The sequence below is a fragment of the Podarcis muralis genome, chromosome 11 (assembly GCF_964188315.1).
Source record: "Podarcis muralis chromosome 11, rPodMur119.hap1.1, whole genome shotgun sequence".
In the NCBI taxonomy this organism is placed as follows: domain Eukaryota; kingdom Metazoa; phylum Chordata; class Lepidosauria; order Squamata; family Lacertidae; genus Podarcis; species Podarcis muralis.
The window spans coordinates 21,080,528-21,107,258 of NC_135665.1; the positions used below are offsets into that span (position 1 = coordinate 21,080,528).

General features: G+C 43.3%; 1 protein-coding gene across 2 annotated transcripts in view; it reads right to left on the reverse strand.

The window, feature by feature from the left end:
- Positions 1 to 19,489, reverse strand: part of PRR16 (proline rich 16) — a 118,660-nt gene extending 99,171 nt beyond the window's left edge. Inside the window, exon 1 of one of the 2 annotated variants that reach the window (XM_028748184.2) lies at positions 18,774 to 19,489. In XM_028748184.2, coding sequence (XP_028604017.2) covers positions 18,774 to 18,953 — 180 coding nt within the window. In that variant the 5' untranslated portion in view covers positions 18,954 to 19,489. The remainder of the gene's footprint in view (positions 1 to 18,773) is intronic. The other variant, XM_028748183.2, reaches the window with a different exon arrangement.
- Positions 19,490 to 26,731: the final 7,242 nt, after the last annotated feature.

Consider the following 26,731-nt stretch of genomic DNA (forward strand, 5'->3'; position numbering starts at 1 on the left):
CCCCAGAGTCGGTCACGACTGGACCTAATGGTCAGGGGTCCCTTTACCTTATAAATTTAAGACTGCTCCAAACGATATTTTGTACTTGGCTTAAGGCAACTATAGAAAGAAGACACGACTGCAACATCCGTGCGGAAAGGTGCATTTGTGCATTGCGGGAATCTGATCCTTTCCCTAATCCTGAATAACAAAGTGCCATTTCAGATGTCACAAGTCAAGGCCAGAAAGAGTGCTGTACCTCTGCACTCTCTCCCACTCCTCTCCTTGCATGCAAGGCTTCAGGGCTTGCATTGTGGTTACCTTAAAGCACAGTTGCCAGTTTCTTCCAAAGTGTGGAACTGTGATTAAATTGTGGATTCCAAACCACAATGTGAAACCATATCACAAATTGTTGTACCCAGACCGCAACTTCCTTCTTTAAAAAAATAAAGAAAAAGAGAAGAAACTGTGTTTTAACTGGAAATGGTAAGTTGGTTCCAGACTCAATCAATAAAAGTCATAAAAATCAATGGGACAAATTAGTAACTTAAGTCCCACTAGCTTCAGTGGGTCAAAGGATGGCTAAGTCTGTCCTATTCTGATAGTTTTTGGTTCCTTGGATGAGAGAAAAGGGGAGTAAGAAGTACTGATATGAGTCACTCATGTTTTTAGTATTTTTTCTGCTTTTTGGGGTGTGTGTGGGGGGGGGGGGTAAACTGTCATTGTTTAGAATGACACTGTTAGAAAGCTGGACAAAGTAGTTTCTATACCCTTCATAGCCTGCTACTGTAGATAGCATGTACTTGTGTGGAACTGAACTGAATGTGCTTTTGGCTTTAGTAAGCTGTGTTTATTGTTGCATAGAGGGCTTGGAATTTAATTGGATTGGTGTGTTCAATTGGATGATTAATTGGCATAGGGAGGTTGGAAGAGTAACTTGGTTTTCTTTTGCCTGATTGTCAATCATGTTATTTTAAAATGTGGCATTTGTACCTTTTAGTTGATTTTCATTTCTAATATTGCATTTCCTGTTTAGATGGTATTTCGTGAAGTTGTTTACTATGAATTTTCCTTGTATTTTTCCAGCAGACCTTTATGTGCAATATTTATTTTGATGGCCTTTTCTGTTGTTAATTGTGTTTTATAGAATGTGAAAGTCCTCTGATATTTTTTGTAGTTGCTGTTTATCCAAGATGTTTTAACCAAGTTGAAAACCGCTTAGAGATTGAAATAAGTGGTACATAAATACTTCTAATAATAGACACAAAGGTGATTTTCAGCCTTAGAAAGCAGAACTCTCTGTTATTACAAAGATCAGATGTTTAAAATATTTGGATAGACAATTAATGAAAAATGACTAATAATAATAAATGATCAGCTACATGAACTACTACAAAGGCCAATGCTGCAAAACAGCAAATTGTTATTTGTAATTTTATCACATATTCAAATCTCTCTTTTTCTCCAAAATAATATCAATGTAATCACAGGAAGAAAATAAAGAATAAACACACATATCTAATTCGGGAGTACTTCATTCATATTAACAAGGTCAAATTGGAAGGAAGTTTGTACAGCAACCCCTGTAGATATATCATTACTGCAATAATTTGTAGCTTTGCTTTATTTTTTTCAGCAGCAGAAGAGGATGCTTCTATTCCAATTATTCAAAAGGTAGATGCAAGCCATGATTATCCACTAAGGTTTGAATTAGCCTAAGGTCAGTCAACTTATTTTTGTAAAAATTCCCTTCTGGTGTCCAGAGAGTTCACTGACAGTTGGACAGCAATACTTAAACAAGGTTTAGAGCAAAAATCGGTAACAATTGTTCACAAATGCTGAGTAGAACAGCCTCTCCTCTAGGTTCTATTAAAAATAATTAGCAGCTGTGCAACTGCCAAAAGTTGGCAATTATTCTCCTGCATGCAGCCACATTGACATTTTATCTCATTAGAAGACCCAAGGCACCCTGTAAAGTGTTGAGGGTTTATAGCCTGGATTAAAAGATCATGTCATGCACCATTCCAAAATATCATAAGTAGGATCATGTGAAACCCTTAAACCAATCAGATGGGAAGGTTGCATTATTTCAGGGCTGCTATGCCCTTTCTATGAAAATGGCCGGCATGCCTGCTAGTCTGTGTCTTCTCACCTTCTCTGCCTGAACTCTCAAGCCTAGGCAAGAGAGCCATCACCTAAAAGCTGAGTAGAAGATAAGATACTGAAGCCATGATCCAACAGAGAGTTAGACATTCTAGGCCTATTGAAAATCAATAGGCCGAAGCATCCCCAACTCTGGAGAACCTACAAGCTTTCATCAATGGTAACTGCATTGGGAAATATCTCATAATGTAAAAATAAAACAAACGTGAAACATAGTATGTTGGATCCAGACTTCAGTAAGTTAGTTACAACATAAGTCTAATTAAGTTCAATGGGAACTAAGCACACCTTAGTATGGATCCAATCCAATATTTATTACCAATTTAATGTTGGCACATCAGCTAACATTGTCCAACAATCATTCTAGATATATCATAATAGTTAAGACAGTGTCCAAAAAATAACAGCATTTCATTCTGCTATATCCACAGAACAATGTTTAATAATCTTAAACAAAAATGGGTATGATTAAGAAAATACAGGATTGCCATATTCTGCCTAAGTCTACCCTAAGGACCCTAGTCTTGAGGGTTTGACTGACATTATTGCTATGCAGTTATTCTGTGGCAGTAATATTGTCTCTTAAAATACTTGAAATATAGCAGTGTTGCAATAGAAACCCATGGAACAGAAACGTGTGTTATTCATAAAGTGAAGAAGGGTAAGCTTTACAAAGTTACACAGAAAATTTTGAGAGAATAGGTCTGGACAGCTGTGACTTGCTTAGAAGCTAAGTACTACACCAGTGTTTCCCAAATTTGGGTCTCCAGGTGTTTTTTGGACTACAACTCCCATCATCCCTAGCTAGCGAGACCAATGGTCAGGGATGATGGGAATTGTAGTCCAGAAGCAGCTGGATACCCGTGTTTGCGAAACACTGTCCTACACCACAGAGTGTGGGATGTGCTCTGACAAGATTGGATGATCCCCAACAAGATGATGACCATACAAAACACCATAATATACATACAGCCCTTCCTTCTTCATGGATAGAATTGCCAAACCCATTCAATATGCCTCTCCTTATCCAGAGATAAGTGAAAGTGACTTTCATACCTCCTAGACCTACGTGTCATGAGACAAACAGCACATAAATGATAGAACCAATAGTGTAAACAAAATATTGCAAACAGTATTGGGTGTACTTATACTGGAGGTGGGGAAGTACTTTGGGTTGGAAACTACGTATTTGTTAACTTTTTAAAATAAAAAAAGCAATATATTTCAAACACCAGCAAGCTGGCAATGTGTAAGTGTAACACTCAAATGGGTGGTTAAATATACACACGTACCATTTATATATGAGCATTATAAGAGTGGGACAGAAATCTTTCATTAAATAAATATCATTTAACCTTTACTTGTTAGTTATGCCATTTGCTGAGTTTAAAATAAACACGCAAAATGAAAACTCTTCCTTTCGGGCCTGCTGAAATGCAAGCAACAGCAGCAAACGAGCAGCCAATTTATTGCCCATGCCTACACATGTAAACCATTAAACCACAGCTTTCTCTGTTGCATACTTAAATATCACCAATTATCACACAAGTCTAAGCATATTTGTGCTGCTAGATCTCTAATTCCCTTCAACCCTGGCAACTGTGAGAAGACATGATTCGCTGGTATGGTTTATAACGTAAGCAGTATTCTACGGGTGGGAATACTGTCATACCTATGCTTTGCTATGGTTTATGTTGGTTCACTGCTGGAGGCTGCCAGGCTGCATGAACACAGCACATTTCAGCTGAGAAGGATGTCTTGCCACTGCAGTATTACTTTGTTTGAAAACCAGAATTTATATATGCTCTAATTAGCTCACAGTTGTACAACATACTACACTTGGAGGTGCTCTAGAGTTGCACAAAAGGCTTGACTGCAACTGACACAAATGTTTAGAAAACAAAACAGCTAACACGAACGTGACAGCATGCACCATTCTGTCAGGTTACATGATGCTCATGGGCCGCACCAAACATATACGCTGGTCCTTTCCTTTCAAAATAGCATGATAGTGGAACTAAAAGCCCTTGAAGACTGAAGCACAAAAGGGGCAAAACGATTTCGCTCAGCTTCACTTTAGCAACACATGTGCTTATGATCATCATAAATATGAATGAGGAGGTCAGAGACTGTTTGTGATCTCTGTTTTATGTTAATATTGCTGCACACCTGGAAGAATTTCATACTACTGCCCTCTTAGCATGCTTCCACATATAATGAAGCTGTCCCTAAGCGTCCAAAGAGAGGTCGGAAGATATTTCACAAGATGAGATGTGTGGGTCTCAACAAAACCCAGGAAGTATTTGCTCTTCAGGTGTCTATCAAAAATATTATTAGCTCATGGAACAGGAAGAAAATGAGGTCTTAATAAGCAATAGAGCAATGCAGAAAAGAAAGGTAATTTGAACATCACCACATATAAGAATGAGATGTCCTTCAGCCAAAGGTCACAAGGAGTCAAGAGTCCATCATGAAACTTTGCATGTAATTGATAGATCTTAGAATATAAAAATGAGCTTCCTTGGGCTGTGCATAAACGTAATCATTAGCAACATCTTTACACACATACAAAATTCACTACAGTGAACTTTGCTTCAGGATGAGAACAGAAATTGTGCTCCGGTGGCGCAACAGCAGTGGGAGACCCCATTAGCTAAAGTGGTGCTTCAGGTTAAGAACAGTTTCAGGTTAAGAACGGACCTCCAGAACGAATTATGTTCTTAACCCGAGGTACCACTGTATTGGGTTTTAAAAAGCTAGGCTAATGACAAACACAATCCTCATTGGAGGTAACTACCAATCATCACTGGATCCACTTGAAAGGCAGAAAACATGCCTGCTATAATCTGCATTTCTGCATCTTGCCTCAATCAGTTTCAACTGGAGACAGTTCCAAATGAGCTATAAAGAAATAAAAATGGCTGCTAAGAACGCAGTGACAAAAGTTACTTCTTAAAACCACAGAGTACTGGAATAAAGAATCTAAGTGTATAAGACAGAAGTTGTGGGATCACACGTCTCCTGAACATTATATTATTTATTCCTGCCTTTCAACCAAACATCTCAAGGTAAACGGTGCACTTAAAACTACATAATACCAAGTATAAAGTGCAAACTAAAACTAAACCAGTCTCTGGATTAGGTGTAAATTTGATGCCAAAGCATCTTGGCTCTACTCTGGGTTTACATACACTGCTGCAAGATCAGAAGTAATGCAGGATGAAAAGTTTGGCAATTTCAAAGTTTTTTATTTTGTCTACTAAACACATGTAAAATAAACACACTAAATTAGATCATTCTCTGGGGCATCAGAAAAAAAAAATCCCAATTCAAACTTGTCCAGAAAGCCTACATCAGTGAAGAATCAGGATGATACAGTGTAACCACTACTTCCTGAACTTGAAGCATGGATTTCTGCACATTAAGGGTAAGCAATGTATGGTCTGCAGGTTGCATCCAGATTGCCAATACATTAGTTCCACAAAATCTTTCTTCCATAAATTACCTGGGGAAAAGGCACATATTATGACAGACTTATGACCTGTTACTAACTGTTGTTGTAGATGATACACAGTAAGAACAAGAGTATACTGTGAGATCTTTGATTATGCTGTGAGCAGCCATAGTGATATAAATGTGTGCTCTTGCATTCTGACCCATCTCCTCTTCCACAATAAACAACTGTTTTGCGTAGAATGTCATCTTCACCAGAAACCGTGCAACTGCAAAGGTAAATCGCAGGCAATGCTGGGTCGCTTGATGGCATGCATCACAGCAAGTATAGCAGAACATCAGCTTGCAGGATAAGGCAATATCTATTTTACAATGTCCAGATAACTACTAGCTCAACTCTTCCATAATGTAACTAGGGGAACATTAAAAAAACAAAAAACAAACTCCACTTGCTCTTCATATTGCAGTTACCCCACACATGGCTCAAGTAAGATTGACTCTGAATCAGTGCAGCATTCAAAATTCGCCAGGCACATTTTGCACCTAGCTATTGGCCACTTGCAGCCAAGTGAAGATGCCAGGATGGCACCTGACATCTCTGCCATCTGGAGGTGCGTACCTAGGGGTCCTTGGATCTGGACAGTTTTCACACACCAGCAACACAACCTGTAGAATAATGGTAAAGGTAAAGGTACCCCTGCCCGTATGGGCCAGTCGTGTCCGACTCTGGGGTTGCGTGCTCATCTCGCTCTAGAGGCCGTGAGCCGGCGCCGTCCGAAGACACTTCCGGGTCACGTGGCCAGCGTGACAAAGCTGCAGCTGGCGAGCCAGTACCAGCGCAGCACACGGAAACGCCATTTACCTTCCCGCTATAAAGTGGTCCCTATTTATCTACTTGCACTTAAGAGTGCTTTTGAACTGCTAGGTGGGCAGGAGCTGGGACCGAACGATGGGAGCTCACCCCGCCACGGGGATTCAAACCGCCGACCATACGATCGGCAAGTCCTAGGCACTGAGGTTTTACCCACAGCGCCACCCGCGTCCCAACCTGTAGAATACTATCTGTTATATTTTAACTGCACAATCAGAATGGATTTCAGGAACCAAGGCGACTTTTGAGCCACCTGGCAAATAAACTGCAATTAGCCATTCCGTTTTGGCGATTGCAACCCTGGTTTAAGGAGCCATTTGCCACCCAGCTTATATATCTGAATTTCTAACCCTGGTGCAGCCCCTGTCATATTCAAGTGGTTTGAACCGTACTACACGATTTGGAGCCCCCAGGTCCCTTCCTGCCCCCTACCCTCACAAACCCCTAACCCACATGTTTTTGTGGCTCCCGGCTTTAATAGTGGCAGCAGATCTCACCCCTTCTCCAGTGCCTGACGCACTGCTATGTCCACCACACAGCACACTGGCTACAAGTGGACACTGGAAAGGTAGTTTTTCAAATTACTAATGGGGATGTTCCTAGCTCCTGAGAAAAAAATATCTGGTGCAATGCATGACAGCACATCACATACCAGGAAAGGGTGCTTGCTGTTGCCAGAGTTGCAGGAGCCAGGAAAACCAGGAGGGAAGTGGGCTTGGGGGGAAATGGAATTCTTCTGCAGCTCAGATTTAAATGTGAAGAATTTAGGGCAATTATTGCCAACCTTTCTGAAACATTGAGCAAATTTGGATTCTTTTTAAAGAGTACAGTGGGCACCAGTCACCAAACAGCTGTCGTGGAGGGCATCGTAAAACAAAATGTACAATCCTGGCATCCGATAAAAGGTTGGCAGGTTTTGTGGGTGCCTTCAATGTAGGAGAGGGAATGCAAACAGGAATTGAGCAGGAAGACCAAACAGTCTCTCATGCATTGTGGATTTTTGATGGAATATTGACTGAGACCTTTTGTAGGTACCATAGGAGGCACTGGCAGGCACATGAGAGCCTATGGGTGCTATGCTGCCAACCTCTGATGTAGATGAGCACTATCCGCTCCTGTGGCATCTTTTCTGAGCCAGAAAATGTGTCATCCATATCTCTATTCACATTATCCCATTCTAAGACCTTATGTATCATTTCCCAGTGCCAAGTACTGTGATTTCAGCCCCATGGGTGAAATCACCCTATTGGGTGCTAGTATGAGTACATCCTATCTTTAAAAGATCATTAATAGGATTATAGAGCTGGAAGAGACCCTGAAGCTCATCTAGTCCAACTCCATGCAATGCAGGAATATGTCCCATATGGGGATCGAACCTGCAACCTTGGCGTTGTCAGCACCATGCTTTAACCAACCATGTTATCTTCCCCTGAAGGACGCCACCCTGCAGCTGGTGATCACAACTAGCAGGAACTACAGCTGCTGAGAAATGACCACCATTTCCTCTCATTGCTTTACCATCCCAGACTTTCCTATCCCCCACCTATTTTTTCATTATTTATCTGGGTTCAAGGTTTTGACCCATTTAAATGCATTTTATTTGGTCCATATAAAAAGCATTGGAAACTGGAAGAACCCACACCAGAACAACATATCCTGATTTGTGTTATTTTTCATGTGAGATACAACCTGTTCCTGTCTCTCAGTCAATGTCAGCATTTCCCATTTTAAGTCACTATTGAAGTGGAAGAGCCAGTAGCTTAAGAAATAGAAAAATATTCACTAAATCAATCAAAATATAGCAAGTTTGAGGCGGAAATGGAAAATTCAGTGATGCACAGAAACCACAGGTTTAATGGCAGCCAGTCAACTGAACAAATTGCAAGCGTAGGCAATGCTTGCATGAAGCCACAATAATTATGCACAGTAGCCATTATTTTTCTTGCATACCATACAGTCTAGATATCCTCTATTTTGGATCAATCTCTGTAAATTATTGGCAACAGCTACCATGTCTGCTCCCTTTTGATAAAAAGCTAAATCTCATTCATTTGCTTATTACAAGTTATGCAAATAGTTCACAAATAACTTTCAAGAATTTGTTCAGGCTGATGAGGTTTGATATCCACAGAAGTATTTGCCATGGAAAAACCGAAATACGCATGACACTCTCAGCAAATTCTGTATGGAAAGAAGAAAGCCTGGAAAATGACAATGTCAGTAGACTAAACACAAGTCTGTACTATGATTTCACTTTATTTTGTTTAATTCATTCAGTCCTTTCCACAAGCTCATATTTCTAAAGTATCTGAAGTACATATTCAGTCTGCACAAGTAGCAAAAATGTGCATGGGGAAATTGTGCATTTTTGCCAAGCACCAAAACTATCTAACCTTGTTCTGAACCTTGGAGGTTGAGAATGTATCTTAACTGGATGAGAAGATGGTATGCACCATCTTACTCCCTCCACAAAATGAGCCCTAACTCCACCTTTCTCTAACAAACCTTGGGTGTTTATTGGTGAAACAGGTCAGAGTTTCCCTGTTCTCAGAAACTAAAAAAAGGTAGAGGTAAAGGACCCCTGACAGTTAAGTCCAGTCGCAGACAACTCTGGGGTTCATCTCGCTTTACAGGCCGAGGGAGCCGGCATTTGTTTGCAGACAGTTCTTCCGGGTCATGTGGCCAGCAAGACTAAGCCACTTCTGGCGCAACGGAACACCAAAACCAGAGCAGCGCATGGAAATGCTGTTTATCTTCCCACTGGAGCTGTACCTATTTATCTACTTGCACTGGCGTGCTTTCAAACTGCTAGGTTGGCAGGAGCTGGGACCGAGCAACGGGAGCTCACCACGTCACGGGGATTTGAACCGCTGACCTTCTGATCAGCAAGCACAAGAAGCTCAGTGGTTTAGACCACAGCACCACCCATGTCCCTCTTCTCTGGAAATAGAAGTACAGAATTGTTCCATGGACATTGACTTTTCTAGTGACCTTTCTAATGCCCAAACCATGGTAATGTGAAGGTCTGCAAGCTAAGGCAGGGATGGGGAAATGGATCTGCCTGATGGACTAGATCCATAGCTCCTCTCACCCAACACAAACAAATATTTGACAGCTGGAGGCATGACATTAGGTGTGGGCAAGTAGGCATGGCTGGAAAATAAAACAGCCACACATGCCAGAGCTGGATGAATTAGGCTCGTAGGCCAGAGCTTCTCCACTCATGTGATAAGAAATTTCATTTTCTATGAACGGGCCAAGCCTTGGGCAGTGCAGCCCATATGCAAAACACTTAGTGACAGGACAACAGAGCTGCCACCGGGCTTCAGACAGAGTCACACTAGTGCAGGGGTCGGCAACCTAACCTAACCTAACTACAAGCAGCCCACGGAGGTTGTTAAACTGGCCCATGAGCCGTCCCCAAACCGAGCCGCCTGCTTGGTGATAATATAATAATAATTTATTATTTGTACCCCGTCCATCTGGCTGGGTTTCCCCAGCCACTCTGGGCGGCTTCCAACAAAAATTAAAAAGACATTAGCTACCCGCACACTGTGCTAAACCAGCATGGTGCAGGGCCTCACTTCTACTGCACTGGAAATTGCATCTGCGCAAACGCCAGAAATCGCAGGCATGCTCGCTCACGCACGCATGCAATCCAGCCCACAGAGGGATCTCCGCTGCAGTGAACGGACCCAGGTAAGGTGAACCTTGCCAACCCCTGCACTAGTGGCACCTCCAAGTGTCTAAGCCAGAAGATGCTAGAGACAGCTCACTCAGTAGAGCATGAGATCTGAGGGTCATGGGTTTGAGCCCCACATTGGGCAAACATTCCTGCATTGCAGGGGGTTGGACTAGATGACCCTTGCGGTCCCTTCCAAGTCTACAATTCTATGATTCTAAGAAGTTTACACAGCATGGGGCTGCTGCACTATGACACTGATTTAGAAAATCTCTAAACTATTTTCAGTTGGAAGTGCCGACTAAGGGAGGCCCATCACAACAACCTTTGAAAGCCACTGCTCTTGGCAATTCAGACAGCATGGGACAGAGATCAAATGTTTCAAGAAAGCACAATACTGACATTACCGGAGACTTCACCAACAGAACACTTTGATGGTTGAGCTTTGAACTGAACTTACACAACGTTCTATATTTAATTCCTCTAATGGAGAACCTAGATTTCTAGGAGATTTAGCATGCACAAACTCCAGATCTCTTTAGAGATTAAATGCCTAATAGAGAAAGCATAATCAGTCCAATACTTCTTCATGCGGCCCAGCCTAATTTTCACCTTCAAGTATTTTTGAAATGGGTTGGAAACTGACAAGTGACAGATAGAATTATGTTTCAAAGTGGAAAAAACCTAAACAGCATATTACAGAATAGGTCAAGCAAATTCACAATGAATTCTGAAAAAGCTAAAGTTATAACTCAGAATGGAAACTTCCTAGAACCATAGAATCATAGAGTTGGAATAGACCACAAGGGCCATCGAGTCCAACCCCCTGCCAAGCAGGAAACACCATCAGAGCACTCCTGACATATGGTTGTCAAGCCTCTGCTTAAACAGTACTTCCTACTGCTCCATTTTGACGAAGTTACATAATACTCTTTATCTTTGTCACTGATTTAGCTCATATTTGAAGATATACACAGATCCTATTAACTATTATTATGTACTTAAGACTTTGCACATAGAATTTAAAGCACAAGAACAAAAACACTGTCTTATTACAGGGAGCTTGCCATGTAAAATTGAACAGAGAGAGGAAACAGAGGTATTGGATGAAGTGGAAGAGGGTAAATAGTGGAATTCAGTTCAATATTTAAGGTTAGTCTCAATAGGGAATGGAGACTGAAGGGTTAAGATCCTAAGATCTTATATACATTTTTCCTTTTTCTTGCAGTAGATTCTCACAAAATGTCTTCTTTCACAACAGTTTTCTTTTATTCTTTACAATAATTTTTAATCTGGGATTTATGTAGAGTTTGATTGACATCCTCAGTTGTAGACTGAAGTCTGCAGGAAAGCAGGTCACATGGTGGAATTCCCATTCCCTGCTTATTGAGGAGTGCTGTGTTGCATTCCAGTACAGTTGAGCGGGTGGGGAGTGAGCAATCAGTGCTTCCAACTATGGCACTGGGCCGTTGCCATAGCAACTGGCTTGGCTGACCTTGCGCCTGTTGACTTATCTCATACATGGGATTATTTGTGCTCATGAAGGAAATTTAACCCTTTCCTCTATGTCCAGTTCCTCTTAGACACCACAGGTATGATTCATCCTCCTCAATAGGCCTTGTTTCTCAGAAGTATTCTCTGCCCTATACATGGCCTTTCTAGGAGGAAACCTTCAAAGACAAGTACTTCCCAAAGCATTGGCATCTACCTGTTTGAGATTTAAACTTTCTCAAACTGCTACACCATATCCCAACTCAGATTATCCTATTGGCATTCAAGAGATATGGGCTACCTATGGCCCACCAGATGTTGCCACAAGTCTCATCATTCCTAATCACTCCCCATACTGCTGGGGGCTGATGCAAAATGAAGTTCAACACCATCTGGAGGGCCACAGGTTTCTCATCAGTGGTTTACACTGCAACTTAGAAGTCAATGCGATTGAGTTCAATTAGGTTTATGACAGTCTTAGTAACAGTCAGAATGTAGTTGGAAGCAACACTTTATACATGCAATTATAAGTTACAGTATCAAGATTCCTTTTTGTGCAACTATGTTTAAACTGTGCCATGGCTCTCCTGTAAATCAGAACTCTCCAAACTTTTCATGTTGGTGACACACTTTTTGGACATGCATCATTTTATACACACATCCCTTTCCAGCCCCAGGAAGAGTGAGAGGAGCGACAAACCTACATACTGCAACCGACACACTAACATTTCATGACACACAGTTTGGAAAGCTCTGCAGTAAATTGTGAACATCTTTCTGTAGCTTGGGGATTAAACGTTCTGCTGCTCCCCTGGCCTGTACACCCCTCTTGTCTACAGCAGAAATGTCTCTAGATCAGTTCCTGGCATCTTCAGGTAGAAATGTCTCTAGATCAGTTCCTGGCATCTTCAGGTAGAGCTGGGAAGGACTTAAAACACCGAAGAGCCACTGTTAGTCAGTGCTGACAATAATTAGGAGAACGAACAGTCTGACTTAGTATAAGACAGTTTCTTACATTTCTAATAAAATGATCGGTTGAAATGGCTGTCTGCCTTCCTAATTATCTGCTCACATCCTGGGTCCCAGTAAATCCCTTCCTTGTTCTTGTGGAATGCTTCCTGGCAGTACAATTGTGCCATTTGCATCCCAAGGTCTTGAGATCCCCTTTTCCTAACTATTAATCTATGTTCAGGGTTGCTGTGGAAGGAAGCAGACTTTCCTTCCTTGGAGGTTTTTAAGCAGAGGTTGGATGGCCATCTGTCATGGATGCTTTAGTTGAGATTCCTGCATAGCAGGGGGTTGAACAGAATGACCCTCCGGGTCTCTTCCAATGCTACAGTTCTATGATTCTATAATTCTATGATCCCTCCTTATCCTCTACCATGAATATGCAATGTGCCATCAAAATCAAATGACCTTTTTAAAAGGGTGTCGGTTCACTTCTTTACCATGTGGAAAAGCAAAAAGGAAACCATACTTCCTGTATGTATTCATGGGTAGGTAGGTACCATTTTCAAAATTGTTCAGTGGAACCAGACATGTTTCCACTTTAAAAGTACAGTGGTACCTCAGGTTACATACTCTTTAGGTTACAGACTCCGCTAACCCAGGTTAAGAACTTTGCTTCAGGATGAGAAAAGAAATTGTGCTCCGGTGACGCGGCAGCAGCAGGAGGCCCCATTAGCTAAAGTGGTGCTTCAGGTTAAGAACAGTTTCAGGTTAAGTACGGACCTCCGGAACGAATTAAGTACTTAACCCAAGGTATCACTGTACAGCTAACACATTTTTAGAAGGGAAAAGCAGAGGGAATTATTTTGAAGGTAAAGATGAACATCTGTCCAGCTGCAATGCACATCAACAGAAAAACAAAACAAAGTGAATTATGGTGACTCAATATGCTTTAAAAATAAAAATCCCCTAAGCATTCTCTTGTTGATTTAGGTTTGGATTCAGAAGCCAAGTGCCATTAAGCTAGAAACCTAAAGACAAGGAATTAAGTCCATTACATTCATAGGAACATATAATAAATCAATAAATGAGTATAATGGAGTTAAGCTATATACAGAATGTGCACATCAATATTTTAATGTGCAAATGGTCTTAATGTATGTCAGTTCTTAATTGGCCAGAAATATGAGGCCACCGTCATGCCAGGCCCCAACCCCACTGTCAAGTTTACATGGCAATCTGGATTAAAGAATTTCATCTGTCATGGCTTTGCTGGGCTCTTCAGATTCAGAAGACTCCCTACAAGGGCAGCCAACATCACTCCTATGTTGCAGAACCAGGCAGCACACACAGCTCTCTTCCAACCAGGTGTCTAAATTTCTGGTGTTACTTTGCCTGAAGCTCACTCTGTCACAACTGAAATAGACTGGAAAGAGAAGCTGCTGAATTGCAACTCATTACCAAACTTAAAACCATGGAGAGACCTGGTCTGAACAAAGACATTGGATTCTTATCTCATTATACATGACAAAGCCATTTTTCACCTTCTCACCCCTTGCTTTACCCTGTAAGACCTATTGCAGTCGTTAAGAGTCGTCAACAGGCTCATCACAGCTATCTGCCAATCACCCATTCCCACCACCCTTCTGAGTAATACCCCTCCCCACCTTCTCACTATATAGAAGGATCTGTCAACTTCTGTTTCAGTGTATCTGAAGAAGTGTGCATGCACACGAAAGCTCATACCAAGAACTAACTTAGTTGGTCTTTAAGGTGCTACTGGAAGGAATTTTTTTTGTTCCTTCTGGAGTAGTTTGTCCCCCTTTGGTCTCCATCCTGCACTCAGCTCTCACCTATGGCTCCTAGAAGCTTTCAGCATGTGACAGTGACCACACCTTGAGAAATGCTTCAACTGGCCAGCTAAACCAGGTACAGGTATCCAATGGGCCTCAAACTCTCAATAACGTAGGGACGTCTTCTCTATGAACTATGGCCCTGAATGGGCTGATCCTGATTCCTCTCAACTGTGTTAGGCAGAGATGCTATCATTACAGAGAGAAGCAAAATGCCCTGATGGTGTTCTATGCCTGAAATGAACAGTATTTATTCAGATCCACTGAAGTTAATGGACAAGACTAACTGAGCTTTTAATTAATTTCAGTGTACGACTTGGTTGATTACCCACTCCCACAGAATCTTGATTTCCAGTGGGTGGTTCCAAAGGTACTTCCTTCATTGGGAGAAGACTCCCCTGATCCAACTCAACCTCTTGAACAAAACAGAAGGGCAGCCTATTTTTTTAAAAGAGTAAAAGATGTGTTTTTTCACTTCCAAAGCCAGCTTTTGGGGGCATGGCCTGAAGGCACAGTTATGCTACAATCTCACTGAAGCTAAACTAATCTGGGTTTGTTGCCGAGTCACCTGGACACTTTACAAACACTGTGTCCCTGACTTCCATGGAGGAAAGTGGACTGTAAATAAAATATAATATGTAAATGCAAAATCTGGAAGTTAAGACCACACTTCTGTTGCTGTCTTGCTTGTGCAGCAAAAGGGGTTTTTTTTATTAAAAAAAAAGGAAAATTAGTCAGGCACTTCAGGATTTCAAAGAAAACATAAGACAAGACATGAGCTGTGAACTAATGAACAGTGTTCTTTATCTTCTCACAGTAACTAGCATTTTTTAAAAAAGGAAAACATGCTGCTTTAGGTGCATAAAGTTGTCATTACAAGCTGTAGCCTTTCCTAACAGGCGCTGTAGCTTCACTTCTTCCATGAAACTATTGCAGCCATAAACAATTACTCTTGGCAGCGAGCAGCAGAGGCCACAAATTGTTGTTCATTGTTGTTGTTCTTCTCAGAGACGCAGCCGATGATATTAAACAAATCTGCTTACCTAAAACCAAGAGTTCCACTTCCAGAAACAGAACCAAGTCTGAGAAAATAAGGCACTCTTCCCGGATCCTAAAATACTATGAACTATTGTAAAAGCCTCTGACTCCTTGAAATTTAAAGAGAATATTGTTACTGTAAGCCAAGGGGAGGGCAATCGTTTTTGGCCTGTCAAGGGCCCCATTCCATCAGGGAAAATATGTCAAGGTCTGCATGCCATAAAAGAGTGGAGCCAAACTCAAGTGATAAATGGAGCCTCAGACAAAAGTGTTCTGGATTAACTAACCCAGAAAAAATACTGGCCTTCTTTGATTTTCACCATGGCTACCTTAGAATTCCCAATTCTGTTCAGGTCTGCTTAGAAGGAAGTCCCACTGCACGGGATGCAGTTACTTTCCATTCAATGTTCAGAGTGCTTTTATTAGTATTATTTGCTTATTTATTTATACCATTCATTTGTGGACTGCCTATTCATCCAGTTCTGATCAACAAACCAATGCAGCTCAATCTATATCAATGTATATTTCTCAAACAAAACACTAGTCTGTTCAGTTGTTCTGAAGGAGAAGAGGGGGAGGGAACCATGCTCAAAGGCAAGGAAAAATAAGAAGGAAATGAGCAAAAAAGGAAGAAGGGAATTCTGATGGGACAGAATGAAAGAAAGAACAGCTTCAGAAGATATAAAATGAGGTTGGAGGGGGCACTATGAGGCTCCAATGCCACAGATTGTATACCTGTGTGTGTTTAAAAATACCAAACAACCACAAATACTTGGAAGGCAGAATATGCACATTAAGATAACAAGCTATTGGCATATCTGCAAGGAGAAATGTAGCGAAAGTGGAGTTGGTAGGGTAAAAAAAGGATATTTCTGATCCTTCATACAGCTTTCTCCAGGAAATGAAAATTTGTTTCTGAGCAATTTGTTTCCCTTAGGGGGAAAAAAAATCTTGTTAAACCTCTATGAAATTAGGAAACGGGGGCAGGAGAGAGAGGGTCTTGTATAATGTAATGTACAGGATTACAAAGCAACGCACACGTGCTTCAGACTTGAATTTCAGCTTCTAATCCCACCATCTGTCCACCAGTTGTGCGCCACACACACACACACACACACACACAAACTAATAAAGATCTGAGGAATCTCCAAAATGGACAGATAAGTTGTGTTATTTGAATTGCAATGTTTTGCTACTTCAGAGCATCCAACACAGTAATTGCATTCTGCCTGCAAATTAAGCTATAGGAGCTGACATTTGCCACTGGCTAAGGAAATATTACATTGGTTCCTAAACTATATGAGACAAATAGATATTTTGTGCACTGGCTGTGTTTCAGGCCTGAAAAGGAAAATCCAGACATTTCCAAATGTGGGAAGTGTCTCTTGGTGTTTGCAAAACTGGTCCATTCTCCACCCCTGATACCTTGAGAGTCCAATCCTATATATGTTTACTAAGAAGGAAATACCAATAACTGGGACCGACTTCCTAATACGGGTTATAGCCTCTGCCTAATAATTCTCAAGTTGTACCAGCAACTCATTTTTTAATTCACTCTTGTAATTCAGACCTGTCCAACTCAGTTACCAGCTTCAGGATGCTGAACTCCCAAGTTTATAGCATCAAACAAGAGGAATAGGAACTACTAACAGCCTGCTGCTCTCCACAACCTTTCTCTCGGAGCTACCAAGATCCCAGCTCACCCTGTACATATTTCTCTGATGAAGACGAGGGGATGCAGCCTGCTGAATTTTGACAGTTGTTGATAAAAAATATATAAGTACATGGAGATTTCTTCTGATTCCACTGAACTAAAAACACCATCATCTGTCACAACCTGTAACCATCAGGATGAAAACAAAAGGTCCAAGTCTTATAAAAGTCCATTTTAGAAAGAAAAGCACCCACCACCTTCAAATTCTACGAAGATCACATCCAACCATTCTACTACATGAAGTTTGGGGAAATGATGCCGATGAAACTATGTTTGCAATGAAAAAGCAAATACAAATGTATTTAGATCCCAGTGTTGATGGAGTCATCAGACTAAACAGACGAGTTCTGCCTTGTGCCTGCAATGTAAGGATTGCGGATCCTTAAGGGTTGGCATTAAGGCGTTGAGGATCACCACAGTCAATTCCTGCACAGAAGACACCATCTGTGTCGAGGCTGTGGGATCTGGGAAGGAAGAAGGAGTATCCAAAACCCAGCAGAACCCTTCCCAGGCCTAGACTGCCAGCTTTCCCTGCCCCCTTCTCTCCCTGCAAGGAATCTCCCCTTTTGCTCTACGCAGGAACTTTACTTTGACAAGCTCCAAGCGGCGACGTCGCCCCAACCTCCTAAAAATAACAGCCGGCAGAAGAAAGCACAGAAATAACCACCCTCGGGAAAAAAGAGGAGAGGGAGGGGAGGGGAACCAAAGGAGTGAAGCGGCGTCGCTGCTGTCAGGGAAGGAAGCATCTCCTTAGTTAATGCAATGACTAAACGCTAAATCTGGAGCCCAAGATCTGGGGTGGGGAGGGGAAGCAGGAGAGAGAGGGAGGGAGGGGAGAAATGCCCACACAGCCCTTTACGCGGAAAGATGGAGAGGCACAACTCCTCCTCCTGCCCCCTCCTCCCCGCCACTTACAAACCAAACTCTGGAGTGGGCGGAATAGGGGTGGGTGGGTGGCGCCGGGCAAAGCATCGCAGCCTCTTCCTCTCCCCCCCAACCCCCCCCCCCACGTCCCAAGCTACTCCCATCCGCGCCCGGGGATGGCTTTGGGGAGTCCTCTCGGCTGTTCATAAGTCATCCCAAAGAGGTGGGCAACCCCAAAGCCTGCGCGCCGCCCCGTCTCCATCACATCCCCCCCGCCACGGAGGGTTAGCAAGATCAAGGAGAGGTAGCTTTCTCGGCGCAAGGCGATCCGGCACCCCGAGCTCCTCGGAGGCAGGATAGGAAGCGACTGGCTGGGTTTCTCCATCCCCACCCCACCCCCACCCCACACACAGCCACCCCGTCGCTCCCAATGAGGGAGCCACTAGTTGATCGCTCGTGGTGGCCAGGCAAGACTCGAAAGTGTAACAAGTCTGGCGCAGTCCGGTCCACGCCGGCTTAGGAGACGGCGGCTCTTCCGGCCGCCTGTCACAGTTGCCCAAGAGTTGGGCCGGTCCCGCCTGGGGGGGAAAGGGGCCGGACTCTGCCCGATCCTCTGCCGCCTTCGGTCCCGCAGGCACACAGATCGGATCGGAGGGGGTGGTGGTGTTTATTCTCTCTTTTTTTTTTTCCCTCTCTCCTCCCCTCTTTCCCTCTCACCTCCTTCAGCTCCTTAGCCACGTCCTTCAGGTCCCCCAGGACTAATTCCAAATCGTCCACGATGATCTTGATCTGCTCCTTCACCTTGGCTTTGGAGGCTGCCGGCAGCCCTTCGGCCGGAGACGACACGGACGACGAGGTGGCGGAGGAGGAGGTGGTCCCCTTGGACTTGGCGGACATTCTTCGGCGGGGAGCGCCGGGGGAGGAGGGGGAGAGCGCGGCAGGCAGGCAGGTCAGGAGAGCTGGCTGGCCCTCGAGGGGCCACGGCGCCCGTCGCCGTCCCGCCGCTGAGGGGCCCCGGAGCTGCCGCCGCTGCTGCTGCCTCCGTGCCGGCTGCCCATGTTGGGCTCGGGGCCCCAAGGCGGCGGCGCCACCGTCGTGCTCCGGGCGCGCTCCGCCGCTGCCATCAACGCCCCGGCAACTGCACTAGTGAGCGAGGGAGCCCGGGCTGCAGGCAGGCGAGCGGACGGGCGGGCGCTGCGCCTGCGCCTGCCTGCTGCCTGCTTCCCTCCCTCGCCGAGCGACACAGACATGCAGGGCGCTCCGCTCGCCCAGGAGGCGGGCGGGGAAGAAGGGGAAAACAACAACCCCGCGGGGCTTTTTTCCCACCCCCCTCAGAGCCCTCGCCACATGCCTTCAGCCCACAAATCCCGCCTAATCCTCTCGACGGCGAGCGAGCGGCGCTGGACGGGATGTTGCACGGAGCGCGTGGCGCGGGGGGGGGGGAGGGAGGAAAAAAAAAACCGAGCGCGGCTCTTTCTCAAACTGCCTCCCGCCTCTGAGGGGAAACGGGGGGGGGGCCCTTGCGCGCGCGCGCGTGTCGGCTCTAGAACCCACCCGCCCCTTGCGACGGGATGGTTTCGCCCAGAGTCACTCTGGAGAGGCCTCGGGAGACTGTGCATTTCCTCTGGCGACGCGGGGAGAGGTGTAAGTGCGTAAGGAGCCAAGGGAGGCGGAGGAGGAAGGAGGCGGCGATCGTCCCTGCGCAAGACCCGCTGCTTCCCGCCCGCGTGTTTTGGTGTTTTGTTTTTTTTAGGGGGAGGGGATCGCTCTGGTCTCGCTTGCTCGTTGCGCGCGCTCCCCGCTTCGATCCATTGGCTGAGAGCATCTTTCGAGTGGATCGGTGCGGGGCGGAGATCGCAGGCTCCCTTCCCGCGTTTCTCTCGCGGCGGGGAAAGGGGGAAGAAGGCGGAGAGGGGAAATAATGTTGGACTCGTCGCCACGCTTCTCCGTTTCCCCCGGAGGGGCGGCCAGATCGCGGGAAGAACTGCCTCTAAAACTTCTCTCGATGCCAATGCCGGGATCGCGAGGCAACAGCTCTGCGGAGGATCCCACTGGCCATTATTATTATTATTATTATTATTATTATTATTATTATTATTATTATTATTACCCTTAGAAAAGGGGAAGGAAGGAACAACACTTGCAACAAGGGCGTAACGGGGGGTGGGGTGCAGCTGCCTCCCATCAAGCAAATAAATAAAAATACTTAACTAACCCAATTGTGTCGCAGGTAACTCGGTTCTGCACACACACACACCCCAACATAAAGCCTGCCCCCTTCCCAAAATAAATCCTGCCTACACCCATGATTTGCAAAGAAATTCAGGAACAGGGCGAGATAAAGAAGACCCAGGCGTGGGCGGGGGGACAAGTTGCCCCCTTCCACAAAATCAAGTAAATAAATAAGCATTCTTAACTAAAAGCAGAAGTTGTAGAAAGATTTTGACAGATTTTTTTTCTGAGCACTCGGGGTAATTCAGCTTTTCTTGAGATGTTTCATACTGAATCTGCTAGACAAAGCCAGGAAGAGGATGATGACAGGTGGGTTGTCCTGCCCTGACACACAACATAAATCCTGGCTATGCCCATGGACCATAGGAGCCAACTCTGAGGAGTCTTCACCCCCAAAAAATATTTGAGGGGTACCACCACCACCCCAGTTGACGGGCATTGCCATTCAAATGGTTTGTGTGGTTGATTATGCAGGGTGGGGCTTACCTGCCCCCCACCCCAATATTTTGTTTAAGTTGGCTCCCCTGCCATGGACCCAGCCTTGAAGGTTTCAAATGACATTTTGGATTCCTATAAGGAGCCTTTTCGGTGGAATTCATAAGGAATTATAGGCTGCTGTGGAGGCATCAAAATAGTAACTCTAGTCTTGATAGTAGCCAAGTGAAAGCCCCTGTGACGTTAATTCCTATATGTCAGAGGTTCCCAAGTGGGGCACCTGCCCCAGAGGGGGGGCAATTTGATTTTTAAGGGGGGCAATTCGAGAATGAGTTATTAACAGTTAATGGCCTTTTAGGCTTCCTCCACGTGAATAGGAGTTCACTTTTTGAATAATAAGAATTATATGTCACGGGGGGGGGGGTGGGCATCAGGATTTTAGAGATGCTTAGGTGGGGCATGGCCAAAAAAAAGGTTGGGAACCCTGCTATATGTGAACTATAAGTAGAGGAGAGATAAAAAAAGTTGGTCAATGTTAAAAATGGGTAATATAAAAATTGGTGCTATATAACAAAGGAATGGCAAATGAGATGTCACCGAAAAACTGTGAGGAACATCTGAAGTGCTCTGATGAGAACTACAGAAGGGAAACTAGGAATCTGTGTGTGCAAAGAGGAGGGATACAAGTGGAGAACAGGACAATACCTTCCAGGAAACTGGAAAAATATCACAATGAAATAGGACCTGGATAAATGAAATGAAACAGCTGTTATAGAAAGATAAGAAAACGCAGTGGGGAAGTTTGCTTCTATCTTAAAAGTATCAGGACTTCAGAAATTCAAGGAAATGGGAGGTTGGGATCATTTATTAAGGTAGAATCCTCCGTGGGGTTCAACCTTTTCTCCAAACATAACAAGATGTGTGTGCAGTTGTCAGAGAATTACATTATAAATGATTGTATTCAATTTCATCACAAAATCCTGGAGAAGGGTCTTAGCTCAGTGGTAGAACAAATCCCTTGTATGCAGAAGGTCCTTGGTCCAATGCTGTCACATCACTGAAGCTCCCACCCCTACCATCCCCTCTGAATTTCTGAAGACGCACAGAAGAGTCACTACTTTTCAATGTTGAGAATACCGAAAAAGCTTCCTATGTTCCTAACAGAATAGTTCTGTTTAGGCAAGGCGGCTCAGTAACCTGCACCTTACCTGATGCAAAGAGCAAATTGCTAAAATATTATCAACATTAAACATTTATTGCCAAATTCTAGGGTCTTTTACTCTTGCACAATCCAAAGAGGCGTTTTGGAGAGCAGTGGCTTGTATTGATTTGTAGTAAAATTGACTGTAAAAGACTCTTCCACATGTCTGCCGGGGATCGTATATTTTTTTAAAAAAGGTTACAGTTGCATAATTTTGGTTCTCAGTAAGAGTTAGTAAATTTGCTACACTGTATTCGCGGTCATCTTTAAACAACTAGTCCTTCTAACTACATTGAGTTGCCCTGAAATCCCCCTCAGACACTAATTCCATCATTGAAAATCCAGACGTTTGGCAACCCTAAATCAGAAGTAAATCCCACAAAGACTTCAATCCTTTGCACTTAGTTAGAAGTAAGTCCTACTGAACTCAGTAGAGCTTACTTCTGAATAGATATGACCTCGGGTTACATACGCTTCAGGTTACAGCCTCCGCTAACCCAGAAATATTACCTCAGGTTAAGAACTTTGCTTCAGGATGAGAACAGAAATCCTGCTCCAGCGGCACAGCAGCAGCAGGAGGCCCCATTACCTAAAGTGGTGCTTCAGGTTAAGAACAGTTTCAGGTTAAGAACAGACCTCCGGAACGAATTAAGTACTCAACCTGAGGTACCACTGTATAGGATTTTGTTGCTGCTTCAGTATGGCTCTTTCCCAAGAAAGTATGAATAATTGGGTACAATTCTCCTACTGACTAATATATTTCATTAGATGACTCCCCTCATTAAAGAGCTGGTATACACACACATACAAAGACAGATGTGCATATTTCTGAGGCAACCTATAATTCCATGTTCAAATTTCAAGCAGCAATTTGAACACAAAACAGCCATTGAAAAATATCTGTTGATTCATTGACATTTTTTATGATGCGCTCAAAAGATCTTTAAAGGACAAAACGGCCATGATCCAAACTGCCTTCCTGCAGATTGTCTTGCAAAAGGCGACAGGAGAGTCAGAACAGGCAAAAGAAAGTACACAGCACAAAGTTTAACTTTGTGATTTGCCCCCACAAGTTGTAGCGGCAGCTGTAAACTTGTATGGCTTTAAAAGAGGATTAGGGAAATTCATGGCGGATAAGTCAACGGCTACTAGCTATAAGGGCTGTGTTCTGGCTGTGTGTCAGAGGCAGCATGTCTCTAAATGCCATTGGATTTGAATCACAAGTGAAGACGATGCTGGACTAGGTAGGCCTTTGGCCTGATCCAGCAATTTCATTATTGGGTTCCTAAAAGTATCAAAAAGCTCACCCAAAAAATCTGTTTAATGAACACTCGTTAAGTATATCTTGTACACAACATACCGTTAACAGCTGTGATCTCATTAGCTTACAGGAGCTAAGCTAAGCAAAGTTACTGCTGATCAGTAATTGGATGTTTGAGATACTGGTAAAGCAACCCAGCTGATGAAGTGTTTGTTTCAGTAGCTTCTTAGTTGTCACTTTTACAAAGCAAGAATCAATACTGCATCTTGCAGCAATGTTAATGAATCATGTCGCTGCCAGAAACTTTTTCTGAAACCTGCATGTGCGTAAGCAACCCAAACTCCCTGTTTTCTGTGTGGGTGATTTTAAAATAAAATAATTATTTTTAAAATGCTTTGGAGCGGTGCACAGGACTTCACTATTAATCATGATATATATTGTATTCAGTGCCATTTCTCTCGAAAAAGAGGTGCTGGAACTCATCATGAATGCCTCCCTTGTTCTCTTATAATGGCAATGGCACCCACTTCAGAGGTGTCAGAACTGAGTTCTGGTGAGTTCCAACTGAAAATAAGCCCTGATTGGTTTAGAATTATTAGTATAAATTTTCGTATAAGGGATGGAAGCAGCCATTTACTTATTTTACCACACTTTTCTAGCTATTTCTTGAATCTCTGCTGAAAGACCCACTCATCCTGGCAGAAGGTAGAGTTTTTTATGCAGTAAAAATTTACAATAAAAAAAATCAATAAAATTCCACAATTTGAAACAGAAGAAAGATCTCGAATGGACTGTATAAAACTTGCCAATGGATGATTCTTATATTCTTGAGCTATTTAGCACCATTAGGTAAGTACACTGAACCAAAATGGATCTTACATTATTTAAAATGAAGGAGGGTAATTTTTGTTTTAAAAATGCTTCTTTGAGACCTACATGGGGAAAAGTGGGAAATATTTTTTAATTTTTTTTACTAATAGCAGCAAACGGGTTTCTTTTCCAAATGCTATTTGAAAAGGACACAGCTTCACCTTAGGACAAAGGTAAAATCACAAAATACAGGGGGAGTAGGTAAAAAAGAAAAAAGATAAAGGATCCCTGGACAGTTAAGTTCAGTCAAAGGCGACCATGGGGTTGTGGCGCTCATCTCACTTTCAGGCCGAGATCCACAGACAGCTTTCCGGGTCATGTGGCCAGCATGACTAAACCGCTTCTGGTGCAACGGGACACTGTGATGGAAGCCAGAGTGCACAGAAACACTGTTTACCTTCCTGCAGTAGCGGTACCTATTTATCTACTTGCACTGGTGTGCCTTTGAGCTGCTAGGTTGGCAGGAGCTGGGACAGAGCAACGGGAGCTCACCCCGCCGCGGGGATTCAAACCGACGACCTTCTGATCGGCATGCCCAAGAGGCTCAGTGGTTTAGATCACAGTGCCACCCACGTCCCTTTTCCAGGGGGAGTACCAGAGGGTGTCAATGGCAGAATAGCCCTTTTTTAATTGAATGCATGCCCCAAGGATGCCTGTTTGGCACTTTGGCATAATTTCACCACAAGGTAAAGACATTTTTGTTTTCCCAGGCATTGGGCAGCAAAAATTGTATGATATTTCACTATTGTTGTTCTTCATATGCTTATGTGATTTTCTGTAGGGAGGGGGTGGCGCTGTGATCTAAACCACTGAGCCTCTTGGGCTTGCCAATCAGAAGGTTGGCATTTCGAGTCCATGCAACGGGGTGAGCTCCCTTTGCTCTGTTCCAGCTTCTGCCAGCCTAGCAGTTTTTTCAAGATGTTTGCAGACAAACACTAGCTCCCTCGGCCTGAAGCGAGATGAGCGCCACAACCCCATAGTCAAGTTTGACTGGACTTAACCATCCAGGGGTTCTTTACCTTTACCTATGTGATCTTCTCATTTGTAGCTTTATTTGGTTACATGTTAAGGGATCTGTTATTTTGTAAAAAAATAAAAATAAATCCTGATTTGACTTGACTGTAAACCACCCTGAGCTTGCGCAAAAGGCGGTATGTTAAAACGTCTAAATAAATGTTGGAGACACAAAGCACTTGAACTCACATAAGAGTCCGCAAGATATAAAAATAAGTGTTTCATCGTGGTAGCCTTAAAGAATTATAAACATCCAAAGACAAGCCCAGAAGAATGCCTTATCAACATTTCATTGACGGGAAGTCTTGACAACTCGACCCAGAGCATCCGCCTAATATATTAGTAAAACATAAATATCCCTGAGTTTCTAAAAGTGTCAAGTTTTAAATAGCTTATGTTGGAGCCTGAAGGACCATGAATAGATTAACTCTGTTATTTCCCAGCTTTTAAAATCTTAATACTCTATCATAAAATATACACTGAAACATCTGCTTGGAAATTTGGCAAAATATCCTGCTTTGTGTTGACACAACAGGTACCTATTTATGTCCCATCCAAATCCTCTTATTCAGAGATGGCCATTAGGTGGTGTGAGGAAGCCACCTCTGGCACTTGATTTATCAGCAAACTTGTTACTTTTAAATTTATTATTTTTGAATTCTTGGTTTTGGTGACAAATTCATGAGGGATTTTGTGCCTCACTTGCTAAATAACTTGGACAGCCCTTTGGTAGTATGCAATGGGAGCGGGGAGGGGCAAGAATTTGCTATTCCACCTTTGGCACCAAAATGTATTGGGACAGCCTTGCACTTATTTATTGGAACTTTATTGTACTTGTTTATTGTACTTAGATATTGACAAAGGAGATATTTGGGGGGGGTACATGTATCCTGCAACCCTTTGCACACTTACCTGGAAGTTGCGTGCTGGAAATGTAGGTCTGCACATTTAAGGTTGATTAAAGTGACCCACCCAACACAAATTCCACTTTACAAAACTTGGACTTTTTGCAGCTCGGAAAGTGATGAGAAAATGCATTAAAAAGTGTGAGACTGAAGGTCGATTGACAGGAGAGTGTATAGCCCCTCCACAAGCAAATCTGGATGAATGCTCATTGTCATATAAACTTGCCACAAACAAATTAGAACGAATGTTCAATAAAGAGTGGACATAATCTAGCCTCCCCAATGTGCAAGCAAATAAGGATGAAATCTGGAGATACCCACAGGCTATACTGCATGTAACTTGGGAGCAGGAAGAGATAAATGAAACCATTATTATTATTTTTATAGCAATGATGACTTACTGCAACCTTTATGTTCACAGGCATGATCATGGTTCTTGGGATGGAGGCAACTAGGAAAGGACTATTGCCTTTATTTCCTGTTTGTGGACTTCCTGAGGGCAGCTGGTTCACTGCTATAGGAAACAGGATGATGAATTAGGTGGGCCTTTGAACAAATTCATGGAAAAAAATCTACACAAGCTGCATTAAAATGAGTGCAAGGTTCCCTTTTATTACAATGGAGCCCACGTAGGAGAATTTCTCAGTGGATTGTGTATGTGTGTGTATTAATTTTAAAAGGACCTTAATTGACAGAAACATCTCCTAAACATCTTGCCACTGGTTTGTTTTTGTTTACTGCATAACTGTCAGCTAGC